Below are 16,287 nucleotides of genomic sequence, written 5' to 3'. Positions count from 1 at the left end.
GCCCAGACTGCATGTTCGTCGTGACTTAAGGGTGACGGGAATGGGTACCAAGGTTTGAGTGCCAAAAATGAATGGATTTTTCTAAAACCTAGACCAGAGAGAATTCCCTTGTCACCCTGTTGAGGCATTTTGAGACAGCCCTTGTACTTCCTCTCCGAGCAAAGGACCATTCCTCTACAAGGATGTACAATAAATGACCATGTAAATATCCCAGTGTCACAGCCTACCATATATTTTTGTTGGGCAAAATGTATCTGATCATTGCTACCTCCAAATTGTATGCCTAAACTTTGAGAAGAATATTCATTGAACTTTGAGAATGATAGACTTACAAAACATCTGTGTTCTCACAATATACTTTGTGCAAGACCAACTAATTGGTCTTGTTTTCTTTCTTTCTTATTATGTGTTTGATATGAACATGTTCCTAACAATATAACAAAGCCTCTTGACAAATGTGATCATTTTTTAGATGTACTTGAGGCTGGATCCACAAAAAGGTGATGTTAAGTCAGCCACCTATTTATATGTGAATGTATGTATGCATACAATTATAATCATAATCACAGTCACAGATTCAAATTCATACAACTCCTCCTAACCCTAAGCCCTCTAAAAGGAACGAGACCTTCAGAAGGAAAACAATGGGGGGATTCCTCCGATCAGGGTTTGTAAGGATTGCAATATTTAGCTCCTCATTTAGCTCCTCAAGGGGAAAGGGGACAATTCCAGAGGATAACTGATGCAGAGAACAATTGAAGGATCAGTATTTATACAACCAATAGCAGCTCCAAGAAAATACATCTTATAGCATTAAAGTACTTCTACATCTTCTATTTAAACATTGATAAATGTATTGAAGAATCTTAAAATGTCACTTAATTGCAGTAAGAGTAAAAGCAGTCAAGTATCGGCCGCTATCATTGGTAGAAATGGCTATAATAGGCCTTTTTTCAACCGTTGACATAAACTCAACTCAATGTTACAAAAAGCATTTTCAACTGGCTGGGTGTGCTAGATGAGGTAGTTCAGGGCACTTGGGGCATAGTTTTCTATAATTTAACGATAAGAACTCCCCCATCACCTGGCTGTAGAACTGCTACTCTGTGTTTTATGGATCTTTTAATAGAACTTAGAAATGTACATCGTCCTTATTATATTCCTAAGCAAATCCTTGTGCAAATGTTAATCATTGCATTTGCACCCTGGCCAGGTTGCATGTTTCTCAGAACAATTGGTTACAATATGGTATATTGTTTGTAGACAGATTTATGACTGCTATAAGGAAGGCATCATGGGAACCAATGGGTATAAAGCCATCACTGGATGCAACTGAAGAACATTCAGAAGCAAAACGAGAAGATGGAGGCATTGGGATTCCTGGTGCTATGCAGTGCGATGTTCTCACATTGTGTTCAAGGTAGGAATTCATGATACACATTTTGTCATTGTCATGGACTGAAATGTATGAATCTCACCTTCCATTGAATTAAACATGCAAGTTGTAACTTGCCCTTTGTGTGCAAAATCTAACAAAGTTGTTTGTCTCCTTGTCTCTTATAATGACAATTATAGGTTTTACCACACCAGGTACTGTACACCCCTTTTTACACAGTGTTTCTAAATGTTTTTTCCTGAAACCAATACTTATATTCTCTGTGGCTGTCCCAAATTATTTATAATACCAGCATCATTTTAGATTTATCTAGTTATTTAGAACAGATGCCTGTAAAGTGAAGTGAAAAGCATCAAGTGAGACAATATCTCGCTGTTTTCCAGCTCAAGACTCCTGTCGATACAACTGCGGAAACCACCTGGGAAGCTGTTCCTGCGACTACTCCTGTCAATACAATGGCAACTGTTGCTTTGACTACTACTGTAAGTATTCAGGCCTTTGAAAAGCAATTGATGAAAATTGATGAATGAAAACAATATGAAAATATAATAATAAATGTGTGCATTAAAGACAAGATTAGAGAAAATATTATTTCGGAGTATGCGTTGAAAGACATTTTAAAGAAGAAGTTAGTCACAATTGCATTCTAGTCAACGTAAGAACTGATTATGACAAATAAAATTAAAACATCGGTTTGCATTGAAATGTTTGCAGAAATTAAAAAAAAAGTGTTTTAAAAAGGGTAACCTATTATCATCTGTCTTGCAGCTCAGTGTTCATACACTCCAATTACACCAGATGTTCCTACAGGTAATGAACCATCTCTGATATCAATTACTAAAACATCTACATTATATGACATGAACATTTCCAGTGAATTGAAAACCATCCAGTAAGACAATATCTCCCTGTTTCCCAGCTCAAGACTCCTGTCGCTACAACTGTGGGAACCACCTAGGAAGATGTTCCTGTGACTACTCCTGTGAATCCTATGGCAACTGTTGCGATGACTACTACTGTAAGTTACCAGGCCTGTAAAATCAATAGCTGCCGTTCCCATTAATGGAAAAAAGGCTACTTTAAAGACTGCGGCCCATTTACATCTGTCTTGCAGATCAATGTATATCCCCTACAGCAGACCCACCCTTTCATACACCAGATGTTACTACAGGTAATGAACCATCTCTGGTACTAATTACTCAAACATCTACATTCTATGACATGAACATTTCCAGTGAAGTGAAAATGATCCAGTGAGACAATATCTCCCTGTTTCCCAGCTCAAGAATCCTGTCGCCACAACTGTGGCTACAACCTGGGAAGCTGTTCCTGCGAGTACTACTGTCAATCATACGGCAACTGTTGCTATGACTACAACTGTAAGTAACCTGGCCTGTAAAATCAAAAGCAGTCGTAAAATGCTGCATTACTTTGTTTATGGCAGACGCATGAAAGTTTCGTCACAATGACAGGCTGGACCAAATGTGAGCATGGATGCCTGAAAAAAATATGAAAATATAGATGTAAATCTGTGCATTAAAGCTGCTGTCTTAAAAATTTACAAGTTGTAATGGGTGAGAGCAGAAGACAGCACATTTTGCAAACAAAATAACCCCCAAAAATCCCCCTTTCTCTCTGCTCCCTCTCTCCATATCTTTCTCAGCTATTAGGAGTTCTAGATTCATATACCTGTGATTGATATTCAATATGGAGTCCGTCAGAAATTAGATAGGCCGCTCTTCAATCTAAATCAGCTCATACAGCGGCAGACGCAGTCAATTCATAACAGATATTCCCACAGAACATTTCACTCAATAATCGCTGATCAGACCATTTTTAACAAATTACGCTAAAATAAAAGCTCTTAAATCGTACCTTTAGCACCTTTAATGCTTTAATGACTTTGCATGAATTAACCGTCAGACACTTTGAAGAATAGTGTCTGTTTAACAGTAACTATGACGTGTCAAGTCTACTACTGAAGCTCTACAGAAAATAACATGAACCTCTCTGAGGTAAACAGTTACGATGAAAATATTAATTTCGGAGTATGTTTTGAAAGACATTTTAAAGAAAAATGTTAGTCACAATTTCATTCTAGTCAACGTAAGAACTGATTATGACAAATAAAATGAAAATATCGGTTTGCATTGAAATGTTTGCAGAAATGAAAAAAATAGTGTTTTAAAAAGGGTAACCTATTTCATCTGTCTTGCAGCTCAGTGTCCATACACTACAATTACACCAGATGTTACTACAGGTAATGAGCCATCTACGATATCAATTACTAAAACATCTACATTCTATGACATGAACATTTCCAGTGAATTGAAAACCATCCAGTAAGACAATATCTCCCTGTTTCCCAGCTCAAGACTCCTGTCGCTACAACTGTGGGAACCACCTAGGAAGTTGTTCCTGTCACTACTCCTGTGAATCCTATGGCAACTGTTGTGATGACTACTACTGTAAGTTACCAGGCCTGTAAAATCAATAGCTGCAGTTCCCATTAATGGAAAAAGGCTACTTTAAAGACTGCAACCCATTTTCATCTGTCTTGCAGATCAATGTATATCCCCTACAGCAGACCCACCCTTTCATACACCAGATGTTACTACAGGTAATGAACCATCTCTGGTACTAATTACTCAAACATCTACATTCTATGACATGAACATTTCCAGTGAAGTGAAAATGATACAGTGAGACAATATCTCCCTGTTTCCCAGCTCAAGAATCCTGTCGCCACAACTGTGGCTACAACCTGGGAAGCTGTTCCTGCGAGTACTACTGTCAGTCATATGGCAACTGCTGCTATGACTACAACTGTAAGTAACCTGGCCTGTAAAATCAAAAGCAGTCGTAAAATGCTGCATTACTTTGTCTATGGCAGACGCATGAAAGTTTCGTCACAATGACAGGCTGGACCAAATGTGAGCATGGATGCCTTAAAAAAATATGAAAATATAGGTATAAATCTGTGCATTAAAGCTACTGTCTTAAAGATTTACAAGTTGTAATGGGTGAGAGCAGAAGAGAGCACATTTTGTTAACGAAATAACCCCCAAAAATCCCCCTTTCTCTCTGCTCCCTCTCTCCATATCTTTCTCAGCTATTAGGAGTTCTAGATTCATATACCTGTGATTGATAGTCATTATGGAGTCCGGAACCAATCAGAGAAGAGCTTCCCTGATTGGTCAGAAATTAGATGGGGCGCTCTTCAATCTAAATCAGCTCATACAGCGGCAGACGCAGTCAATTCATAACAGATATTCTCACAGAGCATTTCAGTCAATAATCGCTGATCAGACCATTTTTAACAAATTACGCTCAAATCATAGCTCTTAAATCGTACCTTTAGCACCTTTAATGCTTTAATGACTTTACATGAATTAACCGTAAGACACTTTGAAGAAAAGTGTCAGATTAACAGTAACTATGACGTGTTAAGTCTACTACTGAAGCTCTACAGAAAATAACATGAACCTCTCTGAGATAAACAGTTACGATGAAAATATTATTTCAGAGTATGCGTTGAAAGACATTTTAACGAAAAAAGTTAGTCACAATTGCATTCTAGTCAACGTAAGAACTGATTATGACAAATAAAATGTAAATATCGGTTTGGATTGAAATGTTTGCAGAAATGAAAAAAAAAGTTTTTTAAAAAGGGTAACCTATTTTCATCTGTCTTGCAGCTCAGTGTCCATACACTACGATTACAGAAGAGGTTATTACAGGTAATGAACCATCTCTGATATCAATTACTAAAACATCTACATTATATGACATGAACATTTCCAGTCAATTGAAAACCATCCAGTAAGACAATATCTCCCTGTTTCCCAGCTCAAGACTCCTGTAGCTACAACTGTGGGAACCACCTGGGAAGCTGTTCTTGCGACTACTCCTGTCAATACTACGGCAACTGTTGCTATGACTACTACTGTAAGTTACAAGGGCTGTAAAATCAAAAGCTGCCATTCCCATTAATGGAAAAAAGGCTACTTTAAAGACTGCAACCCATTTTCATCTTACTTGCAGATCAATGTGTATCCCCTTCACCAGGCCCAACCTTTGATACTACAGGTAATGAACCATCTCTGGTACTAATTACTCAATCATCTACATTCTATGACATGAACATTTCCAATGAAGTGAAAATGATCCAGTGAGACAATAACTCCCTGTTTCCCAGCATTTCCATTCATACTCCAGTCCAAAAAGTGCTTGATAAAACTGTGCGTAAAGCTGCATCAATGTATATTTCTTATAATAATATTGCAAACTGTACTTGTCAGCATGTACTTGCCAGGCATTGTGATGGGAAACCCTTGCTCCAACGTTCTCTGTGATCGTCTTTCAGTTAATAACTGTGGTGGGTGGCTGTACTCTACTGAGGGGTATATTACCAGCCCCAACTACCCACAACAGTATCCTAACAACATGAATTGTGTGTGGGTCATCAGTCCAGGCTATGAAGTTATAGAACTGGAGTTCCTCCATGTTGAGTAAGCATGATCATTTAATCACCAATCTGACATCATTTGATAATGAGGAACGTATTTTCCTGCTGCATTTCAACATGATGAAGAGTTGTCTTCGGCTCATGGTCAATTTTTACATTTTCTGCGACACAAATGCTATCCACAGATTAGAGGGGTCAGACTGCAGATTTGATGGCATCCAGGTCTATGATGGCCCCAGTATTAACCAAAGGCAGCTTGGCAGATTGTGTGGTAATCAGAGGTCTACTTTCCACTCCACTGGTAAGACTCTGACCGTACGCTTCACCACTGACGGTAGCCAGACATACCAAGGATTTCGGGCCGAATACAGAGTTGTGGGTGAGTCGCAGAAACAAGAGTGACGATGCATCAACTTGAACGTCTTTTCGGTCTACTTAAAGAAAACATGAAGGCAAACAGTTAAATGCTATTTGTGTGACTTGACTTTTTATCTTTTACTAGCGGACGGTTCCTGCAGATATAACTGTGGCTATTTGGTCGGAAACTGTTCCTGCGACTACTCCTGTGAATCCTATGGCAACTGTTGCTATGACTATCTATGTAAGTGACAAGGCCTGTAAACACAAAAGCTGCAGTAAAGTGTTTCCATAAATTAAAAAAGGTTACTTTAAAGACTGAAACCCATGTTTATCTGTATTGCAACACAGTGTAGAAAAGTGTGTATATATTTTCGAAGTATCAGTTTAAAGATATGTTAAGGTGTAAGGTAATTCATAATGACATTCCAGTCAACGTAAGAACTGACGCATGACAAATGAAATTAAAATGTTGGTATTTATTGAAATGTTTGCATGAATGAAAAAATATCTATTTTAAAAAGTGAAACACATTTTCATCCGTCTTGCAGCCCAGTGTATGGGCACTACAGCATACCCACCAGATGTTACTACAGGTAATGAACCATCTCTGTTATCAATTACAAAAACATCCACATTCTATGACATTGAACATTTCCAGTGAAGTGAATACCATCCAGTGAGACAATATCTCCCTGTTTCCCAGCTCAAGAATCCTGTCGCTATAACTGTGGGAACCACCTGGGAAGCTGTTCTTGCGACTACTCCTGTCAATACTACGGCAACTGTTGCTATGACTACAACTGTAAGTAACCTGGCTTGTAAAACCAAAAGCAGTTGTAAAATGCTGCATTACTTTGTTAATGGCAGATGCATGAACGTTTCGCCACAATGTCAGGCTGGACCAAACGTGAGATGCATGAAAAAATATGAAAATATAGATGTAAATCTGTGCATTAAAGCTGCTGTCGTAAAGATTTCCGAGTAGTAAAGGGTGAGAGCAGAAGAGAAGACTTTCTTTCTTAACAAAATAACCCCCAAAAAGTCCTCTCTCTCTCTGTTTCTTCCCTCAAAACGCTTCTCAGCTATTAAGAGTTCTAGAATGATTCATGTATCAGTGATTGATAGTCAATATGGAGTCCGGAACCAATCAGGGAAGGGCTTCCCTGATTGGTCAGAAATTAGCTTTGGCGCTCTTCAATCTAAATCGGCTCATACAGAGGCAGACGCAGTCTACTTATAACAGATATTCTCGCTGAGCATTTCACTCAATAATAGCTGACCAGGCCATTTTTAACAAATTACGCTCAAATAATAGCTCTTAAATCTTACCTTCAGCACCTGCTTTACTGACTTGTACATGAATTCACCGTAAGACACTTTGAAGAAAAGTGTCTGTTTAACAGTAACTATGACATGTCGAGTCTACTGCTGAAGCTCTACAGAAAATGACATGAAGCTCTCTGAGGTAGACAGTCATGGTGAAAATATTACTGTAAGAGTATGCGTTGGAAGACCTTTTAAAGAAGAAGGTAAGTCACAATTGCATTCTAGTCAACGTTAGAACTGATGCATGAAAAAATGAAATGAAAATATTGGCATGTTGAAATGTTTGCAGAAATGAGAAAAATTTTGATTTTAAAAAAGGGTAACCTATTTCATCTGTCTTGCAGCTCAGTGTTCACACACTACATTTACACCAGATGTTACTACAGGTAATGAACCATCTCTGATATCAATTACAAAGACATCTACATTCTATGATATGAACATTTCCAGTGAAGTGAAAACCATCCAGTGAGACAATATCTCCCTGTTTCCCAGCTCAAGAATCCTGTCGCTACAACTGTGGGAACCACCTGGGAAGCTGTTCTTGCGACTACTCCTGTCAATACTACGGCAACTGTTGCTATGACTACTACTGTAAGTTACAAGGGCTTTAAAATCAAAAGCCGTCGTAAAATGCTGCATTATTTTGTTTATGGCAGACGCATGAACGTTTAGTCACAATGACAAGCCAGTCCAAACGTGAGTATGGATGCATGAAAAATATATATGAAACTATAGGTGTAAATCTGTGCATTAAAGCTGTTCTAGTAAAGATTTCAGAGTTGTAAAGGGTGAGAGCAGAAGAGAGCAAGTTTTTCAAATTAAATAACCCCCCAAAAGTCCCCTTTCTCTCTGCTCCCCCCCTTCGTACGTTTCTCAGCCATTAACAGTTCTAGATTCATGTACCTGTGATTGATAGGCCATATGGAGTCTGGAACCAATCAGGGGAGACCTTCCGTGATTGGTCAGAAATGAGCTGGGGGCGGTCTGCAATCGAAATCGGCTAATACAGCAAATCTTACAGAGCATTTGACTCAGTAATAGCTGACCAGGCCATTTTTAACAAATTACACGCAATTAATACCTCTTAAATCTTACCTACAGAACCTTTAACACTTTAATGTATTGTACATGAATGTGCCGTAAGACTGTAAGAAAAGGGTCTGTTTAACAGTAATGACGTGTTAGGTCTGCTACTGAAGCTCTACAGAAATACTGTTAACCTCTCTGAGGTAAACAGTCACTGTGAAAAGTATATTTCAGAGTATGCGTTGAAAGTATCAGAGTATCACAATTGCATTCTAGTCAACGTAAGAACTAATGCATGAATAATTTAATGCAAATATTGGTATGCGTTGAAATGTTTGCAGAAATTAAAAGAAAAAGTGATTTTAAAAACTGAAACCCCTTCTCATCCGTCTTGCAGCTCAGTGTTACGATACAAGTACAACAGATGTTCCTACAGGTAATGAACATTGTGTTTATCATGCATCTTGTAACTTGCACTTCAAGACTTTCTGTACAAAATCAAACTAACGTGTTTGTCTCTTCTTGAAATAATGTCAATTTTAGGGTTTCCCATGACACCATGCACTGGTCACCCCTTTAAGCACTGTGTTTCTTTGTGTTGTGCCCTACAAGCATTTGTTGTATTCTCTGCGTCGGACACAAATCCAGAAACTAACAGATGATTCCATGCATACAGTTCAATATTTACAAATATTTACAACTTGATAAAGCTGTGCGTAAAGCTGCATCAATGTATATTTCTTATAATAATATTGCAAACTGTACTTGTCAGCATGTACTTACCAGGCATTGTGATGGGAAACCCTTGCTCCAACGTTCTCTGTGATCGTCTTTCAGTTAATAACTGTGGTTGGTGGCTGTACTCTACTGAGGGGTATATTACCAGCCCCAACTACCCACAACAGTATCCTAACAACATGGATTGTGTGTGGGTCATCAGTCCAGGCTATGAAGTTATAGAACTGGAGTTCCTCCATGTTGAGTAAGCATGATCATTTAATCACCAATCTGACATCATTTGATAATGAGGAACGTATTTTCCTGCTGCATTTCAACATGATGAAGAGTTGTCTTCGGCTCATGGTCAATTTTTACATTTTCTGCGACACAAATGCTATCCACAGATTAGAGGGGTCAGACTGCAGATTTGATGGCATCCAGGTCTATGATGGCCCCAGTATTAACCAAAGGCAGCTTGGCAGATTGTGTGGTAATCAGAGGTCTACTTTCCACTCCACTGGTAAGACTCTGACCGTACGCTTCACCACTGACAGTAGCCAGACATACCAAGGATTTCGGGCCGAATACAGAGTTGTGGGTGAGTCGCAGAAACAAGAGTGACGATACATCAACTTGAACGTCTTTTCGGTCTACTTAAGGAAAACATGAAGGCAAACAGTTAAATGCTATTTGTGTGATTAGATTTTTATCTTTTACTAGCGGACGGTTCCTGCAGATATAACTGTGGCTATTTGGTCGGAAACTGTTCCTGCGACTACTCCTGTGAATCCTATGGCAACTGTTGCTATGACTATCTATGTAAGTGACAAGGCCTGTAAACACAAAAGCTGCAGTAAAGTGTTTCCATAAATTAAAAAAGGTTACTTTAAAGACTGAAACCCATGTTTATCTGTATTGCGACACAGTGTAGAAAAGTGTGTATATATTTTCGAAGTATCAGTTTAAAGATATGTTAAGGTGTAAGGTAATTCATAATGACATTCCAGTCAACGTAAGAACTGACACATGACAAATGAAATTAAAATGTTGGTATTTATTGAAATGTTTGCATGAATGAAAAAATATCTATTTTAAAAAGTGAAACACATTTTCATCCGTCTTGCAGCCCAGTGTATGGGCACTACAGCATACCCACCAGATGTTACTACAGGTAATGAACCATCTCTGTTATCAATTACAAAAACATCCACATTCTATGACATGAACATTTCCAGTGAAGTGAAAACCATCCAGTGAGACAATATCTCCCTGTTTCCCAGCTCAAGAATCCTGTCGCTATAACTGTGGGAACCACCTGGGAAGCTGTTCTTGCGACTACTCCTGTCAATACTACGGCAACTGTTGCTATGACTACAACTGTAAGTAACCTGGCTTGTAAAACCAAAAGCAGTTGTAAAATGCTGCATTACTTTGTTAATGGCAGATGCATGAACGTTTCGCCACAATGTCAGGCTGGACCAAACGTGAGATGCATGAAAAAATATGAAAATATAGATGTAAATCTGTGCATTAAAGCTGCTGTCGTAAAGATTTCCGAGTAGTAAAGGGTGAGAGCAGAAGAGAGCACTTTCTTTTTTAACAAAATAACCCCCAAAAAGTCCTCTCTCTCTCTGCTTCTTCCCTCAAAACGCTTCTCAGCTATTAAGAGTTCTAGAATGATTCATTGTGATTGATAGTCAATATGGAGTCCGGAACCAATCAGGGAAGGGCTTCCCTGATTGGTCAGAAATGAGCTTTGGCGCTCTTCAATCTAAATCGGCTCATACAGAGGCAGACGCAGTCTACTTATAACAGATATTCTCGCTGAGCATTTCACTCAATAATAGCTAACCAGGCCATTTTTAACAAATTACGCTCAAATAATAGCTCTTAAATCTTACCTTCAGCACCTGCTTTAATGACTTGTACATGAATTCACCGTAAGTCACTTTGAAGAAAAGTGTCTGTTTAACAGTAACTATGACGTGTCAAGTCTACTGCTGAAGCTCTACAGAAAATGACATGAAGCTCTCTGAGGTAGACAGTCACGGGGAAAATATTACTGTAAGAGTATGCGTTGAAAGACCTTTTAAAGAAGAAGGTAAGTCCCAATTGCATTCTAGTCAACGTTAGAACTGATGCATGAAAAAATGAAATGAAAATATTGGCATGTTGAAATGTTTGCAGAAATGAGAAAAAAAGTGATTTTAAAAAAGGGTAACCTATTTCATCTGTCTTGCAGCTCAGTGTTCATACAATACATTTGCAACAGATGTTACTACAGGTAATGAACCATCTCTGATATCAATTACAAAGACATCTACATTCCATGATATGAACATTTCCAGTGAAGTGAAAACCATCCAGTGAGACAATATCTCCCTGTTTCCCAGCTCAAGAATCCTGTCGCTACAACTGTGGGAACCACCTGGGAAGCTGTTCTTGCGACTACTCCTGTCAATATGACGGCAACTGTTGCTATGACTACTACTGTAAGTTACAAGGCCTGTAAAATCAAAAGCCGTCGTAAAATGCATTATTTTGTTTATGGCAGACGCATGAACGTTTAGTCACAATGACAGGCCAGTCCAAACGTGAGTATGGATTCATGAAAAATATATATGAAACTATAGGTGTAAATCTGTGCATTAAAGCTGTTCTAGTAAAGATTTCAGAGTTGTAAAGGGTGAAAGCAGAAGAGAGCAAGTTTTTCAAATCAAATAACCCCACAAAAGTCCCCTTTCTCTCTGCTCCCTCCCTTCGTACGTTTCTCAGCCATTAACAGTTCTAGATTCATGTACCTGTGATTGATAGGCAATATGGAGTCTGGAACCAATCAGGGGAGACCTTCCCTGATTGGTCAGAAATGAGCTGGGGGCGGTCTGCAATCGAAATCGGCTAATCCAGCAAATCTTACAGAGCATTTGACTCAGTAATAGCGGAACAGGCCATTTTTAACAAATTACACGCAAATAATACCTCTTAAATCTTGCCTACATAACCTTTAACACTTTAATGTATTGTACATGAATGTGCCGTAAGACTGTAAGAAAAGTGTCTGTTTAACAGTAATGACGTGTTAAGTCTGCTATTGAAGCTCTACAGAAATACTGTTAACCTCCCTGAGGTAAACAGTCACTGTGAAAAGTATATTTAAGTATATATAAGCTGTTCTTGCGACTACTCCTGTCAATACGACGGCAACTGTTGCTATGACTACTACTGTAAGTTACAAGGCCTGAAAAATCAAAAGTCGTCGTAAAATGCTGCATTGTTTTGTTAATAGCAGATGCATGAAAGTTTAGTCACAATGACAGGCTAGTCCAAACGTGTGCATGAAAAATATATATGAAAATATAGATGTAAATCTGTGCATTAAAGCTGCTCTAGTAAAGATTTCAGAGTTGCAAAGGGTGAGAGCAGAAGAGAGCAAGTTTTTAAAACTAAATAACCAACCAAAAGCCCCCTTCCTCTCTGCTCCCTCCCTTCATACGTTTCTCAGCCATTAATTTAAGAGTTCTAGATTCATATACCTGTTATTGATAGGCAATATGGAGTCTGGAACCAATCTGGGGAGACCTTCCCTGATTGGTCAGAAATGAGCTGGGGGCGGTCTTCAATCGAAATGGGCTCATACAGTGGCAGATGCAGTCAACTCATAACAGCTTATCTCACAGAGCATTTGACACAGTAATAACTCACCGATGGCGAGGCCATTTCTTAAAAATTACACTCAAATAATAGCTCTTAAATCCTACAGACAGCACCTTAAATGCTTTAATGACTTGTACATGAATGTACCGTAAGACTTTGAAGAGAAGTGTCTGTTTAACAGTAACTATGACATGTTAAGTCTACTACTGAAGCTCTACAGAAAATATCATGTAGCTCTCTGAGGTAAACAGTCACGGTGAAAATATTATTTCAGAGTATGCGTTGAAAGACATTTACAAAAAATAAGTTGGTCACAATTTCATTCTAGTCAGCGTAAGAACTAATGCATGACAAATGAAAGTGATTTTAAAAACTGAAACCCCTTTTCATCCGTCTTGCAGCTCAGTGTTACAATACAGCATCCCCAGATGTTACTACAGGTAATGAACCATCTCTGGCATCAATTACTGAAACATCTACATTATATGACATGCACATTTTAAGTGAAGTGAAAACCATCCAGCGAGACAATATCTCTCCATTCACCACATCAAAATCAAATTAACAGGTTGCATGGATAATACTACACATATTGCATTAGGATCCCCTCAATTGAAAAATAGAGCATAACAACCCAATTCTGATGCTTATCCTCTTACAGGTCCACCTTGCGGAGGCTCTCTATCCATCTCTGGGTCGTTCTCCAGCCCGGGCTACCCTGGCAACTACCACGACAACAGCCACTGCGTGTGGCAGCTGAGAGCATCGAATGACCATAAGATATACCTGTCATTCATTGACCTCCAGTGAGTCTAATCGGCCACTCATGAAGACACACACACACACACACACACACACACACACACACACACACACACACACACACACACACACACACACACACACACACACACATACACATACACACACACACACACACACACACAACATTTGAGTTATTAACAAAGCTGTTCTTCAGCTGACTTGATGATCCGTTGTGCATCCAGGTTGGAGAACTGCTGTTCCTGTGACTACGTAGCCGTCTATGATGGACCCAGCGTGAACTCGCAACCTTTGGGGAAATTGTGCAACAACACGTTGAACTTCTTCCAGTCCTCCTCCACGTACCTCACTGTTCTCTTCCGGACGGACGGCTCAGTGACCGGCCGAGGGTTCAACGCCGAATTCAAAAGCTCTCTTCCACCAGGCGCAGGTCAGTATAGACTTCAAGTCAACCAGCATGGACGTTTTATGTTATTCCACATGGCTAAACCTGACCCAACAAAGTCACCGGGTCGGCCCAATCCAGCCCTTCATCTCAGCCTCGCTTGAAAACCAATACAGACAATCGCTGTTATTCAGAATCCCCTTTCGAAAACTAAGATGCAATACCAATGTCAGTACGATTTCAGCCTTTATAATATAGCATTGAAGATAAGTGGAGAACATCGGTTAGAAATTTCAAAAAAGAAACTCACGTAAGAATGGGCTATTGTGTCTCCACCAGGTCGAGTGGAGTGTTCTTCAGACAACATGAACATTGTGATTGAGAAGTCCTACCTCGACTCTCTGGGCTACGATGGCCACAGTCTGTACTTGAATGACCAGTACTGCAGACCCCAAATCTCTGCATTCCAAGTGATCTTCAGTTTCCCGATGAATACTTGTGGCACAGAACAAAAGGTAAGAATCTAATCGCTTTCTATGAGCAATCACCGAGTGACATCTTTCCATTGTCAGCGTTTGTTGACATCCCAGCAGCCCACAAAAGTCACCTAATTTCCGATGTGTTCTTTGATTGAAACAGTTTGAGAGTGGCAGAATCGTATATACGAATGCGGTGCGCGCCTTTGAGTCCGACTACGGTCTGATCACGCGTCAGTCCTCCCTCAAGTTGAACGTGGACTGTCACATGGAGCCGGACACCACAGTCCAGAACCTGTATATCGCCCGGGCCGGGGTAAATGACAGTATCACGGGCATGGGCAGATTCAACGGGACCATGGCCTTCTACACCTCCAGAAGTTTTACATATATGGTAAGGGTCATGAAGACAGCAGCTTTGTTTGTACATTTGTGCAATGATTATCCCCCCCCCCCCGCCCAGACAACAAAAGAAAAGCAGGACAAAAGTAAAACACGTCATACATATCTATGTAACTACCCACTAAGTATTCATATACTCAAATGCAATACGAGTATCATTTCCAAAAGGTAAAATATTGTTTTCGTTGCGTAAATCTTCCTCTTTCTGATGTTTATGTTGGTCCTTTCTTGGATCAGGTGACCCAGGTTCCATACATGGTGACCCTGAACCAGGCCATGTACGTCCAGGTGAACCTGAGGAGGGACGACAAAGGCCTGGTTCTCTTCCTTGACACGTGTGTGGCTTCGCCCTCGCCCCACGACTTTCAAAACAACGCTTACGACCTTGTCCGCAACGGGTATGCACTGTCCCAGGAGATCATTGTTTAAACTTTGAATTAGTACCGCACAATCCTCGTCTCATTCAATAGAAGGGGGGGCATGATAATTTACAGGCTACTTTGTGGGTTCGATCCTCAAATATCTGCAATCTACCTCTCTAGTAGTAAAGATAAAGAAAAACATATTCACCAGGCCTGATCCCACACATAACGAATAAACGGTATATAAACTCTTTAACTCATAGAAAACTACGCCCGGTACGGGTCTTGACTTTGTCAAGACATACAAACTCTTTTATTTTGCCTCCCACTAGATGCGGCGTAGACAGCACCTACCAGGCCTACGACTCGGGCACCAAGAGCTACGCCCGCTTCACCTTCAGGGCCTTCCAGTTCCTGCGGACCCACGAGTCGGTGTACCTGCAGTGCAAGGTGGTGGTCTGCCCCGCCTCCGCCTCCAACTCCCGCTGCCGCCGGGGCTGCAGCAGGCGTAGGGCCCGGGCGCTCAGGGCCTCCGAGGACAGCCACACCCTGGTCCTGGGGCCGCTCACGCTGCAAGGTACCGGCCCGCTGGGCTCTTTCTGTATGGGGGAGGGCCATGGAAATGTTGTGCTTTTTTTTTATTCTCATCATTAATTTTCCTCCACTTTCTCCCCCCTACCCACTAGACCTGGGGAGCCAGGGTGAAGCGAGTGTGAAGGAGGAGGTGGCGCCCGAGAAGACCATTGATATTTGATTAATCATGGGTTTTCAGCCATTGTTTCTAATCAATTGTACTTCTGCTCTTTGTGTTGTGTTATCTGCTGTTCGGCCAACACTGTTAAGACTCTCCTTTCATCTTCATTCCGATTAAAAGCATATCTAACGACAATAAATGTCCTTGCACTCATTATAGTGACAAAAAAAGA

The 16,287-nt window shown here is 40.1% G+C and overlaps 1 protein-coding gene across 6 annotated transcripts; it reads left to right on the top strand.

Annotated features, from left to right (window-relative positions):
- Window positions 1-1,301: 1,301 nt before the first annotated feature.
- On the top strand, window positions 1,302-16,250 carry LOC115559947 (deleted in malignant brain tumors 1 protein). Of its 6 annotated transcripts, XM_030379165.1 has the most exons (36): window positions 1,302-1,420; window positions 1,780-1,878; window positions 2,165-2,206; window positions 2,316-2,414; window positions 2,511-2,567; window positions 2,677-2,775; window positions 3,615-3,656; window positions 3,766-3,864; window positions 3,960-4,016; window positions 4,126-4,224; window positions 5,095-5,136; window positions 5,246-5,344; window positions 5,441-5,485; window positions 5,763-5,907; window positions 6,050-6,243; window positions 6,367-6,465; window positions 6,773-6,817; window positions 6,928-7,026; window positions 7,895-7,936; window positions 8,046-8,144; window positions 8,977-9,015; window positions 9,417-9,561; window positions 9,704-9,897; window positions 10,020-10,118; window positions 10,426-10,470; window positions 10,580-10,678; window positions 11,542-11,583; window positions 11,693-11,791; window positions 13,355-13,393; window positions 13,615-13,759; window positions 13,961-14,166; window positions 14,461-14,636; window positions 14,761-14,991; window positions 15,237-15,397; window positions 15,694-15,938; window positions 16,048-16,250. In XM_030379165.1, exons 1-36 carry the CDS (start codon window positions 1,327-1,329, stop codon window positions 16,113-16,115), a joined length of 3,729 nt encoding a protein of 1,242 aa, XP_030235025.1. In that variant the 5' UTR covers window positions 1,302-1,326; the 3' UTR covers window positions 16,116-16,250. The 6 variants fall into 6 exon arrangements, with proteins under 6 accessions (XP_030235025.1, XP_030235027.1, XP_030235028.1 ...); XM_030379167.1 differs by lacking the exons at window positions 2,165-2,206; window positions 2,316-2,414; XM_030379168.1 differs by lacking the exons at window positions 10,580-10,678; window positions 11,542-11,583.
- The last annotated feature ends 37 nt before the right edge of the window (window positions 16,251-16,287 follow it).

Source organism: Gadus morhua, chromosome 15, assembly GCF_902167405.1.
Source record: "Gadus morhua chromosome 15, gadMor3.0, whole genome shotgun sequence".
Taxonomy (NCBI): Eukaryota; Metazoa; Chordata; class Actinopteri; order Gadiformes; family Gadidae; genus Gadus; species Gadus morhua.
This window is presented reverse-complemented; position numbering and strand designations above follow the sequence as displayed.

Excerpts from the sequence above, each read along its gene's own strand:
- LOC115559947 (XM_030379165.1), top strand. The coding sequence starts at position 1,327 with ATGCAACTGAAGAACATTCAGAAGCAAAACGAGAAGATGGAGGCATTG. Across the intron at positions 2,568-2,676 it reads TACACCAGATGTTACTACAG|CTCAAGAATCCTGTCGCCAC; the intron begins GTAATGAACCAT and ends CCTGTTTCCCAG. Across the intron at positions 10,679-11,541 it reads CTGTTGCTATGACTACAACT|CTCAGTGTTCATACAATACA; the intron begins GTAAGTAACCTG and ends TCTGTCTTGCAG.